Raw genomic sequence first — 18,551 nt, forward strand, 5'->3', positions numbered from 1 at the left:
TGTGTTAAGAAACTAAATTGCTCTTGTTGCCAATCAATATCCTTTATATTTAAGTCATTGAGGTTGCAGTCCTGTAGAAACTTACCTGGAACTAAGACTCATTGAACTTGATGGGGCTTATTTTTGGGTCAACATAGGACTGCAGTATGGTGAAAGTTTTTAGACACAACTTGTGTACTTCACACATTTATATTAGTTTAATAACCAAAGCAAAGCAGCTTAGAAAAACGAGTTTTCTATTTATTTAAAAATAGGTTTGTAGTTACTACATTGCAGTGACAGTAATTCATACACATACATTCTAGTTTGTATAAAAGGATTCCAAGTATTATTCATCAAAACCAACGTAAGTGTTTCACATAACAATAAAAGTTTCGATCAATATGTACAAAAAGAAAGGGCACTGCTCATCCTGGTGTGAGACTGCACTTTATAACTTGATAAAGCAGAAGAGAAAGAAAATAACCTTGATAAAACCTAAACTTGTAAAACTGTATGTTGGTTACATGAACATTTTTGGGATTTACACCATACTGTACAAAGTAAGCAAAGCTTTAAAATGTGTCAGTTTCAAAATTAGATGTTCCAGACAATTTCCTTAAGTTACACTACATTATATGTTTCAACATTAAGTGGCAGGATTTAAGGTATTCACTCAACTTTCTTTTCAATTTTTGCAGTGTAATGGTCCAAAAATGTAACTTCAAAATGTGTGTCAATAGCCTATCCTTTTTAAAACATGCATCTGAGATAAATATACCATGTTAAATGTCTTATGTGAAAGTGTAGAAGTTTGGTGCTGTATCTTTAAAGGGGTAGTAATTTCCAGCACTAATTATATCATGAACAAAAATTTATACCATATCCTGAAGCAATTATCTGCATTTATTTAAAATTCAAATATTCAGCATTTGGCTCCCTTTTTGGTATCAAAAGAAAAATGATTTTTCATATAAATAGCTCCTTAAATTATTTACCCTTTAAAAAAGGCAGATTTGGGGTTTGGTCTTTAACAGCAAATATTATGCTATTTCCATCTTCAAAATGCCATCTCACATCTACGGTACTTTAACAAAAAATATCCTGAAATAAATGTAACCTTCCTGAAACAGAGGGTACCTTTTATTCCAAAAGGTTGTGAACTAAATGGGAAAATGAGAGCGACAAAATAATTTTCTGCTTCACCATTATTCCAAGAGTAATATGTAAAGTTAGAACATTAAAAATAACACAATACCAGATTTTGTTATATTAGAAATAATTTTCAGACTTGGCCACTATATATGAAATGTACATCTTTTTTGAATTATAAACATATGTACATTATTTACAGCAGAAACTGAACAGCCCTTTTATCAGATGAATGCTTAGGTCCAAGAACATGAAATGCAAGATTGATACATCAAAATGTACAACAAGGCTCAATCCAGTCGGTCCCTTACACACACTAGGACACAGCTGTCCCACAAGTGCACCTCTCCAGTTGTGGGAAGTCTGATGGCCGGTGTGGGTGAGATGGATGGCAGGAAACTCCTGCATGCCCTGAGGATGCAAGGCACGACTGGATTGTGGCCTTATGCTTTCATTAAATAGACCACCAGGAGCTCTTGCTTCAAAGCAAAGGATCCAGATTCTTCAGCACAGTAGGATCAGCTCTTTGCAGAAATCAACACACTAAGAGCTGTGTGTATGGAGTTCTGGTTGGGGTCTTAATATCACTTTAGATGTACTGAAGCTCATGAAACTGAAAGCTCAAATTGGTATTTCACAGAGTCGTAACACAGCACATGACTTATGTACTGAAACTATGTCCCCATTCATTTTTAAACGTTGAGAAGTACTACATGCTTTTGAATCGGTATTTTACAAAGATCAATCCAAACTAAGATAAAGTATTAAACAACACATGGAAAAATTGACAGTATGGTACGAATAATTTTGTGCGAGTTTACATCACAGCAGTACTATAGGAAGACGGGTTTTGTAAAGCTGCATCGCTACTCATACCACAATGATAAAGATCATTTCTTCAGTACCCAGTATTATACCAATGTAATTCAAGCTTAATCCCTGGGAAACAATTAAATTTCAAACCCGTTTAGGCAAACAAGGGATTGATTACTGGAGTGAAAATGAACTTATTTCCCAATCAAAGAAAATGGAATGTGCTGCTATCAGACATCGCTGTATAGTAACCACTGGTTAATATTGAAGTAATTTAATGTTCAGCATTATGGAACTAATGGACCGCTCTGTATCAGAAGCTGTATCAGTAGACTGCATTTTACATTTGTTTTCATTACTGCCAAGTTTGTAAGATAATTGCTTGTGTGAATATCTGTAATTACCAACAGAAAGAGTGTCTACATAGTATTTTCCATGTAAATGTGCCATAAAATAAATATTACTTTGCTCTCAATAGTTTTATCCATAACACATTTCATTATGGTTTCCCCCTCCAAAAGTTAGTGAACCAGTATTTATTGCTTATATTAAAATGTGCTAAATCAAAAGCTCTTCTGTGTTGGTACAATAAATTTTTTGCAAATCAGTCAAATCTAACCAATGACAGTAATTTAAGTCAAACCAATGCAATTTAAAGCACCTATATAGTATATCTAGCACAATTACAGTTTTAAGTGTTTCTACACAAATGTATTACCAAAATAATGTTAGAAAAAAATAAGCTTGTGAATTCTTAGTACAAAATTATTCATGAATGGGGAACAATACATTTGTGTACTGCAAATAAGACTTGGTTCTTTTGTTCTGAAATGTGTAATTTTCAGACACTATGATGGTGATGTGTACTATTCCATTCTCCAACGTTACATACACATACTTGATGTATACAAGTATATACATAAATATATGCCAAGTGGGACATAGTTATAAAAGGAGTAACTTACAGTAATGGGGTTTCATGTTTGCTTTGCCAATTTCTTTTATATAACAATGCAGATAACAAAAGGAAATCACACATTTGAAATTGATTGCCTTCATCAACAGTGAAATTCTTAAATGGACCAGATAAATCTATTGCAATGCTTCCATTGTGAAATGAACTATCACTGTACATAGGCTGCTGAAATATTTTTATGTTTAATGTCTGCAATATTAGTAAGAATGCATGTTTAAAAACATAAGTCAGTGTCCCAAATCCCATAATTATAATATGCTAATGAAAATAGGTATCCAAGGAGGACTAGTGCCAATAGAATTTATTATTCTACTGTAAATCATGATTTGGCAAATACTCTTAGTTGAAGATATTTTCTTAAAAGCCAAACCAATATGGGTTATTTAGAGGAGATGGTGATGGCAACTAACCAACCAAAACAGAATCTTCCCTGCCTCCAAACATTCTAAACTGGCCTGATCATAACGTCGATTAGTCTATTTCAAATAAAAGTGAATTATCTTTATGTTTATGAGTATTTGCGATAAAATCAGAAATGCATTTTAAGAACCAATTGCCATGGACACAAACGGATGAAAGATGCATATTAATCTTGAACCTCAGATGCCATCAACTGTGAGCAACATATGTGCACTAATGAATTGAGTATCAAGTTGCATACAAAGCTGTGTTGCATACATAGTTCCTGAAGTTGCTTCCACCTGCAGTCCTCAAACCCGGACTGGAAACTACATATTAACACAGACTGTCAATGCTGCCAAAATGGTAGACACACACAAAACATAAGATAACTGGTGCCGTTAACCTAGCTGTTTGGAGGGTAAGGATCTGAATATAACCTCCCAGGCTTCCCCTGATGGGGGAAAAATGTTAAAGGGGCTGCTTTATCACCTCTCCAAACAGATTATTGGCTCTACCATGTTGGCAAAACACAGCTAAACTTTAGGTTACATGAATATAATACTGGTTTGTGACTATGTAACTTCTTTTTCAAAAACAATTCAACATGTAATATACAATATCATAAGGTGTAATTCCATAAATCAACAGAACATATTCTGATAAATTAAAGTCCAATGGATGGTCAGGAGAGACAGTCCATTCAGTTATTAATTTGGCAAACAGGCAATAACCACGATATGGTATGCTTATCCTGTGTTGTTCCACATCTCGCTGCTTTGAGGATTCTAGTGTTCTAGTGTTCCTTACATGTAGGTATCAGATGGAAAGCTAGAAAGTATGGCATGACAAGGATTCCGGGATAATACCTTGTTTCGCCCAATCTGGCTTCATCAGCCGTGCGTACTCATATTCTTGTGTGCCGAAAACATGGAACATAATAGGTAGAGTTATGAGTATGTATGGCTGACAAAGCCTGATGGGGCGAAACAAGGTATTATCCCTGAATCCTTGTTGTGCCATGCTTTCAAGTTTTCCATCTGCTATCTGCATGTAAGGAATACTAGAACGCTAAAATCCTGAAAGCGGTGAGATGTGGAACACCAAAGGATAAGCATACCATATCGTGGTTATTGCCTGTTTGCCAAATTTACAACTGAATGGACTGTCTCTCCTGACCATCCATTGGACTTTAATTTATCAGAATATGTTCTCTTGATTTATGGAATTACACCTTGTGATATTGTGTATTACATGTTGAGTTGTTTTTGAAAAAGAAGTTACGTAGTCACAAACAGCCTGACGTTTTGTGTGTGTTGTTACCAGTATTATATTCACGTAACTGAAGGTTTAGCTGTGTTTTGTCAACATGGTAGAGCCAATAATTTGTTTGGAGAGGTGGAAAAGCAGCCCCTTTAACATTCCCCCACACACACCAGTGGAAGCATGGGAGGTTATATTTAGATCCTTACCATCCAAGCAGCTAGGCTGCCGGCACCAATTATCTTTTGAACAGGTATGTATACATCTGCATCTCTAGATTGAGGCTTACTTCTCCCAAAGAGTGTTCAATGAAAAGTGTGGTTACATTTTTGTACCATGCAACTGTTTAAAGATGTATTTTGTTTTCTTTTAAATTGGACTATACTTTCAAACAATTGAAATTGTATTAAAGTTTGTTTTAATACAAACTTTGTTTTAAAGGTATAAAATAAGTAAATGTACCATAAACAAATAAATAACTGTTTCTTTTTCCATAGCAGTACATACAGCAATACATTCCCCTAAGTCATATAGTCATTTACAATAGACAACTTAAGTTTACTAAAGATGCACAAAATAATAGACTACAAGGCACAATCATTAAGTGGGATTTTCCTTTAGGGTGTATATATTGACTTATGTCAGCTTGATAAGTACACTGTAAAAAGTGCAGAAAAACAATGTGCAATGAGAACACTGTATAAAACATGATTGCATAAAAAGTGATTTGGCCTTTTTATCTTTAATAATTGAAAATAACCAATCTTCCCCTTAAAATAAAAGTATGACATTTTAAAATTTTATCTAGTATTATCTAAAAAGTCCTGAAAAAAATTATTCCTGGGTAATATTGTATATATTTATGTGCTTGGGTACATAATATATACATACACAGACACTTTTTAAAATTTTAGTCAGTTTTAACACAATTTGTATAAACAATCAATCTGATCGCATCGTAAACATAAGAATCTCACACTTTTCCTGCAGTTTCCTTGAATCCTTTAACCCAATTATACATTTTGCCTAAGGATCCCACCAGTGCATTAATTGTTTTTACTACAAAGTACCAGTAGAGATAATTTTTCAGAACAGTGTATATTTAGAACATAGATTCATAAGCATAATTGGAAAATGTATGCTGCACTGACACTAAAAACTTTTCTACTGCACCGGTTTTCAGTCTTTGGCACAATAAACAGAGATTTGATTGATACGAGAATGAAGGTCTGAAAAATTAGACATATTAGTCAAACTTTTTCCAATGTGGATATATATATCTACATAGTGTGATTTTCCTCTCTGGCTGAACCTAGATAAACCAACAAGCTGCACTAGGTTTGTTTGTACAAAGCTGTGTGCCCAATTACTACTGAAATTAAACATCGTATTAGCAATGTTTGGAATTTTGCATTTGTTCTCAATGGCATTTACTGCCACACTCTGCTAATGTCCTGCAAAACACAGATACTACACTCTATACAAATGTACTGTACCTTGCTCATTCAAAAATAGGAGTTCTGTTCTCAGTCTGTTACATTAAAAATTCTATCAATTTTAATCAAATAGAGGTTACTGACTGTCCAAAATTACAGTAACATTTCTGCAAATCAAGAATTTCCATTTATACAATCTTCAATACCAACTGAACAAAGTGAATTGAAATGTATAACCTACTTGGAGGGCAATAAATAGCAAAAGTTTAAAATACATACTTCTTTCAAAGAAATGGTTCAGTTTGTTTTTGCTATACTTTTTCCAAATCAGAACGTATTCTCATTTGTAAATAGCAGCAGAAAGCAGATATCCTTAGTTTTACCACTTCCTCAGCTGTACCTGTTTATTAGCATTTTTAAATGCTGGTTACCAACCAATGAGATTAGCCTTTGCTTTTTCAGTCAACTTGCGGACTCTGCCTCTGCTAGATGTCCCAAAAGTCAAAGAGGTGTCTTCAAACAATAGTTGTCTTTGCTCCTCCTCCGAGTCATCTTCATTGTAAAAAGCTGTCCTCCTACCCTGATTTCTAGTTCTCATGTGGGGTTCAGAATCTTTCAGTTCTTCATGCTCTTCTTCAATAGGTTCATCTGTCTTTTTTCTCTTGCTTCTCGTCTGAATCTTAGGATCTGCAGAAAACGTAAGTTCTAATCCTGGCTCTTGTGCCTCTAGCTTTCTTTTAGGCTTTCTGCCTCCACGCCCTTTTCTTTGCAACAAGTCTTCCTTCACATTATTTTCAGAGAGAGAATTGCATGCAGTGGAAACGGATGCTTCCTCTGTTGTTGTTGTTGCTGTTGTTGTTGTTGTTAAGTCTTTAGTAGTCTGGATTGTGTTCTGCCCTAAATTCTTTTGCTGAGCAAGTAATAGGCTTTTTGGTTTCCTCCCTCTTTTCTTGTGCACCACTTCACAACTATTGTTGTTTGTTTCAATCTTGGGTTTCCGTCCAGGACCCCTCTTAAACATAGGCTTTGAAGACTGTCCCCCATGTCCGTTTACCTGTATGCTTCCTGATGCCAAAGGCATGACATTATTCTTGCAATCTGCTATAAAGACAGAGTAACATGTCAGTGACTTGCATTACCCATCTCCTTTGCAAACAAATAAAAAATTAAGTGCAGAGCAATCCTAAGTATGGGACCAATCAGGCCTCAATTTAGTTGCATACAAATTAGACTCATCTGAATGATTAAACACACCAAAAATACCAAAAAAATTTCTAGTATTAATCAGGGCTGTAAACTGATAAGCTAAAAACTTGCCTTATAAATTACTTAGTGATTACTTGGTGGGAATTACTTTTAATCTAAAACTGAAGCACCAGTTATTATATATTCCATAATAACCAACATTTAAAAATATAAGAAGCTTACCTTGTGGGCTGAGAGTGGAAGATTTTGGTTTACGTTTAATTTGTTTATCCTTCTCCACATTTTCTCTTGCAGTATTATTCCTAGTGTTATGAGCAGAATTGGTTTGATTATGGACTAATAAAATATTCTGGTTCTTGGAATGTTTGGTGGAATCCTCTAATACTGGGAGACAACAGAGAGAGCAAGAGTTAAGTTTTAAACAAGATTTTCAATTACTATGTATTTGTTGGTCAAATAAATACATACCTTATTTCTTCTGAAATATATTTTCAACAAAACATTGTTGAAGGGCTCTATTTAAGATTATTTTACTCATTTATCCTCAGTCTATGGTTTTCTATACCGTATTTTTCGCCCTATAGGACGCACTTTTCCCCCTCCAAAAATGAAGGGGAAATCTGTGTGCGTCCTGCGTCCTATGGGGCGAATACAGGCTTTCGCTGAAGCTTGGAGAGCGAGAGGGATCAGTGCGCACCGACCCCTCTCGCTCTCCAGGCTTCAGGAAACTATCAGCAAGCCTGGGAACCCTCGCGCCGGGCAGACATCCACAGCATGGAGATTTTTTTCCTTTATTTCCCTCCCCAAAAAACTAGATGCGTCCTATGGGATGAAAAATACGGTACTTCCATGATTTACACAACCCCCACATCTGCTGACTGCATGGGGTCTGGAAGGAGACGTGGCTCTCTGTATTGGTGGTGGGTAGTATCCGAAGCCCCTACATTCATTAGAGAAATGCTGGAATCAAGCCCTCTCTCTACAACAAGCCTGCAGCTGACTTAACTAAATTTGCCTCCATTGGAATCTGCAATGGGAAAGGAGTCAGGAATGAAAATTTTACATTGTGAAGGGAAAAAGGCAAGTTGCCCCCCCACCTCCCCCGCTAGCAGGCCTTTGGAAGCGGCAGTAAAATTGCCCCTTTGCACCCCCAACCCCACTCCATTTAGGATTGCATTCCTAATCTTCCTAATCTGAATACAAACATATAAATGTGATGTTGCATCTACAGCGGAAGCCATTATATTTTAGGTTCCAGATCTGTGCCACTTATTAATAAGTTTACCCACCTGATTTACCTGATGTAACAGTAGCACTAGGTTTCACAGTTGTAGGCTTTCCTCCTGAAGAAGTAGATGGTTGTTCATTAATAGCCATTTCTGCTACTGCCCTTGTACTCCTTGTTCGGACCAAAGCCACATCTGCTTTTCCATTCATCTGAGCAGCAGTGTTTCTCAGGGATGTTGAACGTGACGGTGCAGAGGGCAAAGGTGTAGCAGGGGGTTCAGCTTTCAGCTGTGGTTTTATTATTTTTCGTTTCCTGTCCGGACTACAAACAGATGACAAGTCTGACAACTCATGCTATTTTATAGTGTAAAGCAATAGCAATAGGCCCTGGTTATCAACTAATTTCATCCATGAGCCAGTCTTTATGTGGTCCAATTCTCCCACACATCTCTCTCAATGCCTCTTCAGCAATTCAAATGTTGATTGTAACCTTTAAAGGCCTAAATGGCTAGGGCCACAGGTATCCAAGGATCCCACATGAACCTGCCCAGGTCTTAGAATTCTCAGTAGAAATTGATTGCTTCTGCAGCTGAAAATTAGGTGGGTGGCAAACTGGGAAAAGGCATTGTATGTTGTGGTTCTCTGACTCTAGAATGTTCTCCATTAGCCAATGAGTCTGATGTCTAAAGCTTATCAAGCTAAGACGTTTTTAATGTCTAGGTTATTAAGTATCTTTTTAGTTGGCTTTAGGTTTTAACCACAGCTTAAGTACTGGTCTGCAAGTATCCCCTTATGGTTAGTAAATTTACTGGATTAACTGTATTCTCTCAGATGCTGGGGTGTGGGTGGGGCGCAGGGAGAAAACAACTCCTACACCAAGGGGTCAGGTGGCCTCATGTATGATAGTGGCAGCTTAGACAAGTGGACTGGAAGAATCAAAGCTAGCCCTGGGCCTGTTCATGGGAGTAAGCTAGGAAATATATTTTTATGCAGTGTAAAATATTAATAAAAGGTAGCCACAAGTGCTGCCACACCAATGTAAAACATTCAAATATTGCACTTGGAAGAAAGAATAACTCTATCATACCTTGATGCAACACTACTAGAAAGGGAACTGCTTCTGCTTCTTTTCTTCTTTATCTTTTTAATTGTGCTTCTTTTATGAAAACGCAAGGCTGATTTGTAATCTGATAAGATGGAACTAATGTGTTCTTCAAAGAAGGCAGACAGGCGCAGGCTCATGCTGTAAATCTATTAAAAATATTAAAGTGTATTAATATGACAAAAATATTGAACAGTTTGTCTCACATTTTAATTTCTGCCCATAGTAGTTTACACAAATCAGTAGACACATGAAGCAAGATCAACTGCACAGAAGATCCCCATAAGGCTCCACAGCATCACATTCTCTGTTTCCCATGCACCGCAATGGGAACATTAGAAGGAATGTGCACAGTTCTTCACCCAGCCTTGTACTCTCCACAGGTGCTTTTGGTCAGAATGTAAGCAGCCAACACGAATAGAGGGAACACTGGATGAGGACAGGAGAGGGGCCACAGACTTCACATCTACACTATTGTTCCTTCCCATCACATTGCTTGTCTGCATGGCGAAGTGCAGAGAAAAAAGGTAGACAGAGGGGAATAAGGATCCGTTGAATTGTATCAGGATTATCCATGAACAGACACAAGACCCAAAATAAGGTATTATTTCAGGTAACACCAACAATATATTTAAATATAGTCTGAGATGTGTTTTGTTGTCCATATTAAAATCAATTACACATTCCACTTCTCTAGCAACAAACACAACATTTAAAGAACATCTAGAAATAAATACACATCTAGAAATAAATTGCAAAGCCATACTCTTGATCTTTTGCACGGTGTATACACTTTGGAGTTGCTGAAGATTAGTCTCACATCTTTACACAATTCCATTGGCGATTCATAGTTCCCTGCTTCTAGTGTTTCCCGAACTGTGGCAAAATCCATTGGCGTATCAATGATGTCTCTGTAATCCTTTAGAAATGTTTAGAAACATTAATGAACTGATTTCAACAATCTAATGTTATATTACTAATTACTGAAAAAGCAGAAAATAACTGCATAAGCCTGTATGGAAAACCATAAATCTTATACTGTCTTTTAAGCAAAATCCCCCAATGGAAAAAGGCCTAAAATTTCTGAATGTACCACAAATCAGATGTATAGCAGATGAACAGCCTCAAAAAACAGAATGCATGAAATACCAAATACAACCACACCTATAAGAGAGACAGAGAATAATATTTTGCTGAAAACTCTACATCATTGTCTTTTACTTAATAAAATGTTTATCATTATTCTTCCACTTCAGTTTTCTAAGGTGAATGTTTCAGAAGAACATCATCATATTTTCAAAACACTCACTGGATATTCAAGAAGATCCACTGGTTGGCGAAAAGGTTCAGAATCCTCACACTGAAAAATTAGATTCAGCAATTCCTGGCACTGCCTCTTCCAAGCCTGAATATCATATGATTGAGCTCTATTACGTAACCTCCGCTTGGGCTGATGATCCTGGAACAGCAATATTGAATATGGCTTATCAAATAAGTAGCTGTTCTTGCAAATTAAAGAGAAAACTGATTATCCCCTTTGGGAAAAATGCTGAAGGGAAAAAATATTCTGTAACCTCTCTCAAATTTTGAGGCCTTGCACTGTTACTTGAATTGAACCCGGTCAATTTTTAACATCTATCTGGTAAAAATGAGGAGAAGGAAGCCATGGGCTGATGGTGGCCCCCACCATTTGGAAAATCAATAGTTTCAACATTTATTGAAATAATCAGTAATATTAAACATGAAGATACACATAATCAAAGAGGCCTTATTTAAATTTGTTTGTTCCCACTTCACACATAACCAAAGCAGAAATCAATGATGTAAAACAAATATTACCTTCCTCTTTCTAGTAGAAGTGCCTGGCATGTTAATGTCTTTCTCTTCTTCCTTTGGGCAATAAAATATTCATCACATGATGCAGAAATACTAAGCATTTGAAATATACTTAACTTTGGTACTACTTCGTATTTATTTACTTCTACTTCCTTTCTATTAAGAACCTGTAAGTCTGAAAATATTTTTACACTTTAAGAAGCCAGCATTTGTAAACAGCAGCCACAGGCACTGCCTATGCTTGTTACTGCTGCTACTAGTTCCAGTCTTCCAGTCGTTTCCTTGCCTCCATGAAGTTCAGTGTGTGATACAAGACCCACAAATACCTGTAAAGTTATTACTAGAGCCACTGGGGGGGGGGGGAATAAGCACAAACTTTATTATATACAAGGAGTACCCTATGACGCTCGTATTGAGATAGAGATGCATTTTCCAGAATCTCAAATTTTAAAATAGTGACTGTTTAAAACACACACACACACACACACACACACACACACGGACAGTTTTAAATTACATTCTATCAGACTTTATGGATCTGATTAACATTTTCTTATACTAACATAAAGAACCAGGCAATAATTTATCTTCCTAGCTTGAGTTACACAGGTATTCTTTGTAAACTAGAATCCAACTTTTATCCAAAAATGCACTCTATGGACACAGTCAACTGGGTTTTATGTTGCACACTATGCTCTGGATGTGAGAGAGCTGGCAAAAGTATATAGCTTTGTACCAGCATATCATCAAAACAACAGCAGTGGCTCTAAGGACAGGGATTCTGTGGAAGCTACACACCTGCAATGAAATTCTCTGCATACAGAATGCTTAAGGCTTAAATACTTGATTTTACTAGAATTGCATTATATTTGGGGACAGAGGTGTGTACATGTGTGTGATGCATAGACTTTCATGGAGCTTGTATGTAGAAATAATGTTCACTCATAATTCACATAACAAGTAAATTGTTGTTGCAATGAATAAAGCACATAAATATTACTTCAAATAAATTAGGGACTAAAAACCACCCTTCCTGTAAAGAACATGAGGAGCTTGAACTAGAAGGAATTTGATTCTCATTGCAGAACCCCTCTCTGAAAGCTAAATTTGGGCAAAAAAATACTTTAAATAATATATGTAACTACTTTCTAAAGAAATGCATGACATATTGAGTTAGCTTACCTCCTCTGAATCAGACAGGACTTTTTTCTTCATGGCATTATACAGTGGGATTATGTCATAACAAGCCTGATCTCTGTTCAATAAAACACTTTGCATTAATAAGCTTATTTGCAGCCACAGATGCACAGAGTAACTTGGATCCTGAGCAGAAATCCAGTTACAGGATACTCGCTGGTGGGAGGAAGCAATTTTGGCTGATTCTTTTTTTCCACTGCAGCTCCTTGCTCACTGGGTGACCCACTAGAGTAGCCTAGGTCTAGGAGACAGCACTGGGGGCTGGAGGTGGAACTGAAGATAGTTTTCCCTCTCCCTTCCACCAGTGGGAGCCTCCATTGGATTAGAGTCCCTTCTATTAATGGACGGAACCCTTACGCTCATGGTAAACCAAATCAGGATCTAAATGTCTATACAATACAGAATTGTATTGTTTCATGTTATTGGATTATAGCCAAAGTAATGCCAGAAGAGTTCCCTGGTGCAATGCTTCCATTCCCTCTCCTCTCCCCAATCTTCTGAAGAAGTTTCCTCAACTTTCCAGAGCTGATTTTGAGGGTGTGCATGGAGCTGAGAGGCAGAGGAGAGAAAGTTCCATTCTGCTATCACAAGGCTTTTGCGCTAGCAGAATGGGAGCATGGAATACTGCCCAACATTAGGAAGATTTTAAATATCAACCTTCCTACTGTTTAAATGGTAATGTTAACTAACAATGTTCTCTCCTCTAAACATGTAAAAGAATATGCCTAGTATAAAGCATTGTCTTTCTTTGTATCTTTCTCAGATTATATTTTTCCTGCCTCTCTATCCAAAGCCACTTCTACTCAAAAACAAAACAAAACAGGAAAACCCTACGCATAAGCAGCCTCTAAGCTTTCAGCAATTAATTTTCAGGATTTCAACTACCCGGCTTTCAACCACACAAAGTTGATATCACACAAATTAATCACGCATAAGATGCGATCGTACTGTATTCCCAATTCCTTGCCTTCCAGTAATGAGAACAAGGTTAAATGAGTCCACAAAGGAATTTACAACACACTACTTCCATGGATAAAGTTGTTTCTGGAAGAGTGGTAATTGCTAAAAAAAATGAATTCTCTTATTCACAATAACAATTAATAGTTCACTCTTACCCATTGTAAATATAAATAACATTCACTATAGATTAAAAGCATGTAAAGAATTCCTCTGGTTTATGCTATTTCCACAATATGCACTGTGAGTCTGTTCATTAGCTTACTTTATGAAGTGCAGCAGCAGATCTGTGACAAATTTGGCAGATTTAACTATGGGACTTCCTGGTTCATTGAACGTCTGTGTATTATATTCGATATACCGAACTTCCCACATAAGTGAAGAAAGTCGCCTTTGAAATAAAGAACACATGCATATCACAGAAAAAATAACTTTTGAAATTTTGTTCAAAATATGTAAAGACCTGGAAACGAAGAGTGATGTTCAGTGTTTTACAAGCAAATTTCTGATAGCCCTTCCTCTCTGTCCCTCCCACATCCCCAAAATCTCCTAAAGAGGGCCGCTTCTGGAACAATTTTCGGGATACACATTTCTCAAAGTAGGGCTACATTAATAATATGGACAAATTGTCAGAAATATAAAACCATCCTGACGAGAAGAAAAAAATGAGAGCTTAATACATGACTGCTTCAGTCAAGGCAGGAACAAACTGAATTATGGGACCTACCTACTTCCTGCTTTTGACCACTAGGTGGAGTCATTACATATTTTAATGGATCAAATTGGGGACAGGTCTTCCATAACTGGGGCACCACCACTGAGAGAGCCTTCGCTCTGGTAGCTGCCCACCTTATCTCAGATGGCGGCAGCACTCACGGCAGGCCCTCCACTGCAAATGTATAGGTACGTATATCTGGCATAAGGCAGCCCTACAATTACCCTGGGTCCAAGCCATAAAGAGTTTTAAAGATCAATGCCAACACTCTGAATTAGTCCCAGAAATGGACCAGAAAACAGTGCAGCTGGCCTAGATAAAAGAAATCACAGAATACTGTGTTGGTTGGTTCTGGTTCCTTGGGTTATGACAGGAGGCTCAAAGAGATAAAATTATGATCTTATAATCAAAAATACCTCCTGTAGGCTTCCTTTTAAGCAGTTCCAAGAGGAACAGCAGCTTTAACGTAAGTACTTGCTCAGTTAGAAAAACAGTTAAGAAAAGAAGGGACCCATAAGCCATTTAGGATTTCCTTTAGACAAGAGGCAATCCACATCAAGGTACAGTGGGCTGGAGCATTGCAAGATTTAACCATAGGACAAGAAAGTCTTATACAACAGTTTGACATTTCATTGTACATCACAGTAATTGATCTGTGCTGTACACAGCTCAGCTAGAAGCAAAAGCTGCCCAGGAAATTACCCTAACATATATAAAATCACAAACATTTTTGGAAACACCAACAATAAAATAAACTTAAAACAAACCTGTAAAACCTGTTTTCCAGCCTCTGTTTAATTGTACTAAGATCAGTAGGATATGCAACGACAGTGCAATACATTGGATAAGCTTGGAAATCCACAGGAGCCACAAAAGCAGAAGCAATATCTAAACACAAAACAAAGATGTCATTACTACATTAGTGATAGGGAAGCAATTTTCTTAATGTGCAGCAGTAATTTGAGTGAGAGAGTGCCTAGCTAAAGAGGGAATTCTACAAGTCTTTCAATAAGAATGTGAAGTAGAAGTGACTTTTTTTTTTACTTGTAAGGTACTGAATATTTGTATTCTATGACGAACACACACAAAAATATTTTCTCCAAAGTCCATCTCATGCATGCCATTTTCCGGCATAGAAATGATTGCCACAGATGAAGTGGACTGAAAAACTTTAATTTCAGTATGTGTTTTGAGAAGAATTTTAATACAGAAGGCCAAATTAAAAATATGCAGGAATGTGAGACTATCTTAATGGATAGAAATGAAAAAACAAACACTTTCCCCCCCTTCTTTCACATTAAACATTACCTAAAGTCATCAGCTGGTTTATCCCTGAAATTATTCTTTCACATTCATCATCACGAGTCCTGGAACCCCACTCTCCTTCCAAAGGCTTGTAGATTAATGATCTGCTTTCAATATTAGTTAAAGGAACACTAGTTCCAAGCTCCTCTGGAAACACAGCTGAAAGAGACACAAAATGAACATAATAGCTGATATAATTATCCTTGCAACTTAAGAAATTGCATACCTATATATATAAACACAATGGTATAAACAATTCACAGCCCACTATTGTTTTTAAGAGCAACTAACTGATTGTGGAATATTATAAATGCATTTGGAAGAAAAACAAATACTTACTTCTGCGTTACAGAGCATCTTCCATTATTAACATGCTTATACAGAGTCATAGCTAGCTAGGATTTTTTTTGTTTAAAGAATGAAATGAAACAATCTATCCTTAAGGGGTGGGAGGCTATATACATTCGAGCTACACATCTACATTTTTAATATATCTAATTACTTTTACAGTATTGCAAATCTTCTTGATTGAGGTCAGCATGTAAATGAATTCATCTCCACGTCACACAAATATAATGATAAACATTCTTGTTAACCAGTCTGGAGTCTGGCATTAAACATTTAGGATTTCTAAGGAAGAGCTAAAATGAGACCCAACTAAAATTAGAATCTTAAGTAGCTAAGTTTGAAGAATAATGTTAGAAGGCGCAAAAGAAACTTATGGTTAGGGTCTCTCCTAGCACTAGGGTACACTAAAGCGTTTTGTAAACCACTAAACCACTTTGTAACCTTGACAATTCCAACATTTAATGGTCAAAGCTTTTCTTTATAAAAGTAGAGGCTGTTCCATATAGCAAGCAGTTTATGAAGTTTCTACTTTCCTTCTCACTGTAGTCAACATGGCAAGTGATCAGCATTCCTTCCACCTTTGGAGCTATGGAGATGGGTGGGGTACATTCTAGGAGTTGCATAGTGATTCCTGCCCCTTTCCCAAGCTCCAAGGTTGGAAGCAAGACAGAAAGTTATTTAGTTGCTCTGTTGATGAGGTGACTAGCACTTCTTTTCTCTCTTCCTGTTCGTAATGAATTGTGAATTGTTTACATTGATGGAGATTCTTTAAATTAAGTATTTTAATGTTATTTGTATTGTATAGGAAATGACATGTATAACAATGTATTGCTGGTGTTTATTTAGAATAGAGTAGAATTTTATTATTACGGTCACAGACCAGTTCCGGGTCACTTACAATTTCCCTTTGTTTTTCATACTTTTCTGTGAATTGCTTTTGGGTGTACTTATATAGAAGAACAGAATACAAATATAGTGACTGACTGAAAGTTGTATCCAAAAGCATTGCTGAGCAGACAGATTTCCATCAGTGGAACAGGATCCCCGTCTCCCTTGCAGCTCTTATCCAATCAGCTCTGGAGGGTTGGGGACCCAAATAGTTTGCCAAGTGCCGCTGTCTCCATACAGCTGTATTTCAAGTGATCACCAACACCAAAGTGGGGGATTTTTGGCCCTTCAAGCATTTAACTACAGCTCACATCAGCCAAAGCAACCATGGCCAATGGCTAACGTTAATGTGAGCTGTAGTTCAGCAACATTTGAAGGGCCAGAGGTTCCCACACCTGACCTACATAAACAAATTAATTGGGAGAGTTTTCATTCTTCCACTTTACCACTCATGAGTAGGAACAATCATCATAATACTCCTAAAGTGTTAAACTTAAACAATTTATATATCAATATCTGTTGAACCTAACAGAGCAAGGTGAATCCAGCAGTGAATCCAGTGAATTACAGTGAATCCAGCAGTGTTATGAACTCTGGCCTTGGGAATTGACCCCAGCAAGGCAGTAGAAGGACAAGTTTTGGAGTCTTTGCAAAATGTTTGCTTCCAAGTAGTTTAACAACAAAATTTTGTATCAATTTCTGAAAACCAGGCAACCAAAATGCAATGTTCAATTTTCTTAAAACAGGTAACTAGTTAGTTCACAGACATTTTATTAATGTAATAAAGAAATTGATTCGTTTTCCCTTCTTTTATAGCATAATCAGCGTAACTTCTTTATAGTTCATCACATACGTACATAGTAAGTTCTGTCTCCTTTCTGTACATCTAGGGGAAAGTAGACACATACCATTGTTTGGTATAGGCTCCATATCCCAAGGACTCATTTTCTCAGCATCTCCATTGTCCCAACTTCAAGAGAGAGAGAAAATTGCAATCAAGTTAAAGTTACTATTACTTATCTGAATATGTAGATGATCAACACTTTACCCCAGAAATATTTTCAACAAAATGCAGGTAGCAAACGTACCAGCTAATGATTAAACACACATGAGGTTAAAAACAAAAAGAGAAAAATAAAACCCCATGTATAAAGTAAAAGCTACTAACCAGACATTGTAGCACTGAAACAAGCTGTCAGGATAATCAGGCTGAAGAGGTTCTTGGCTTTCTATTGTTCCGAACCACCAAGCATCATCAATTACTGATCTAAATCGATCACCTGGACAAAAATACAAAGTCACGTCTTTACTCCAGAAGGGATAGAACTGTATCTTAACAGTTCCTTATAATCATGACCAGTATTATTAGAGGTAGCTTTTGCCAACTATTGAACAAACAAGAAGATGCAACACCCTGACAACTTTCCATTAGCAGGACTGCATAAAGCTTCAGCTCTCTAATGACACCATTACAACCAGATAAGCTTGACAAAAGAAGATTCATTTCAGCGGGCTGCAAAATACTCCCAAAGGTAAGATGCCACAGAGGCTCTTTTGTTATTAAACAGGTCTGTGTCACATCCTTTAATCTCATGTTGAGACTGTATGACAGAAGCAGTCTGTTTCCAGATATAAAGAAGGCCGCCATAAATTTGGCCCATATTCCTTCCTCCTACTACAGCATTCATTTTCTCAACATATGGGACATGAACAGTTCAAATACAGATCTGCATCCTGCATGTGGGCTTTAGC

General features: G+C 36.8%; 1 protein-coding gene across 9 annotated transcripts in view; it reads right to left on the bottom strand.

Annotated features, from left to right (window-relative positions):
• Positions 1-219: 219 nt before the first annotated feature.
• PHIP (PHIP subunit of CUL4-Ring ligase complex) overlaps positions 220-18,551 on the bottom strand; it is a 63,276-nt gene continuing 44,944 nt past the window's right edge. For 3 of the 9 annotated variants that reach the window (XM_083729726.1, XM_083729724.1, XM_083729723.1), the window contains 13 exons: positions 17,968-18,079; positions 17,657-17,769; positions 15,567-15,722; positions 15,026-15,146; positions 13,809-13,934; positions 12,572-12,644; positions 11,393-11,443; positions 10,863-11,012; positions 10,320-10,472; positions 9,539-9,702; positions 8,514-8,773; positions 7,447-7,608; positions 220-7,119 (listed from right to left, as the gene is read on the bottom strand). In XM_083729726.1, the coding sequence (XP_083585852.1) occupies positions 6,446-7,119; positions 7,447-7,608; positions 8,514-8,773; positions 9,539-9,702; positions 10,320-10,472; positions 10,863-11,012; positions 11,393-11,443; positions 12,572-12,644; positions 13,809-13,934; positions 15,026-15,146; positions 15,567-15,722; positions 17,657-17,769; positions 17,968-18,079 (2,315 nt within the window). In that variant the 3' untranslated portion in view covers positions 220-6,445. The remainder of the gene's footprint in view (positions 7,120-7,446; positions 7,609-8,513; positions 8,774-9,538; positions 9,703-10,319; positions 10,473-10,862; positions 11,013-11,392; positions 11,444-12,571; positions 12,645-13,808; positions 13,935-15,025; positions 15,147-15,566; positions 15,723-17,656; positions 17,770-17,967; positions 18,080-18,551) is intronic. The other 6 variants (XM_083729730.1, XM_083729729.1, XM_083729731.1 and 3 more) reach the window with 5 other exon arrangements.

Source organism: Podarcis gaigeae (genome assembly GCF_964106915.1).
Source record: "Podarcis gaigeae genome assembly, chromosome: 3".
NCBI lineage: Eukaryota > Metazoa > Chordata > Lepidosauria > Squamata > Lacertidae > Podarcis > Podarcis gaigeae.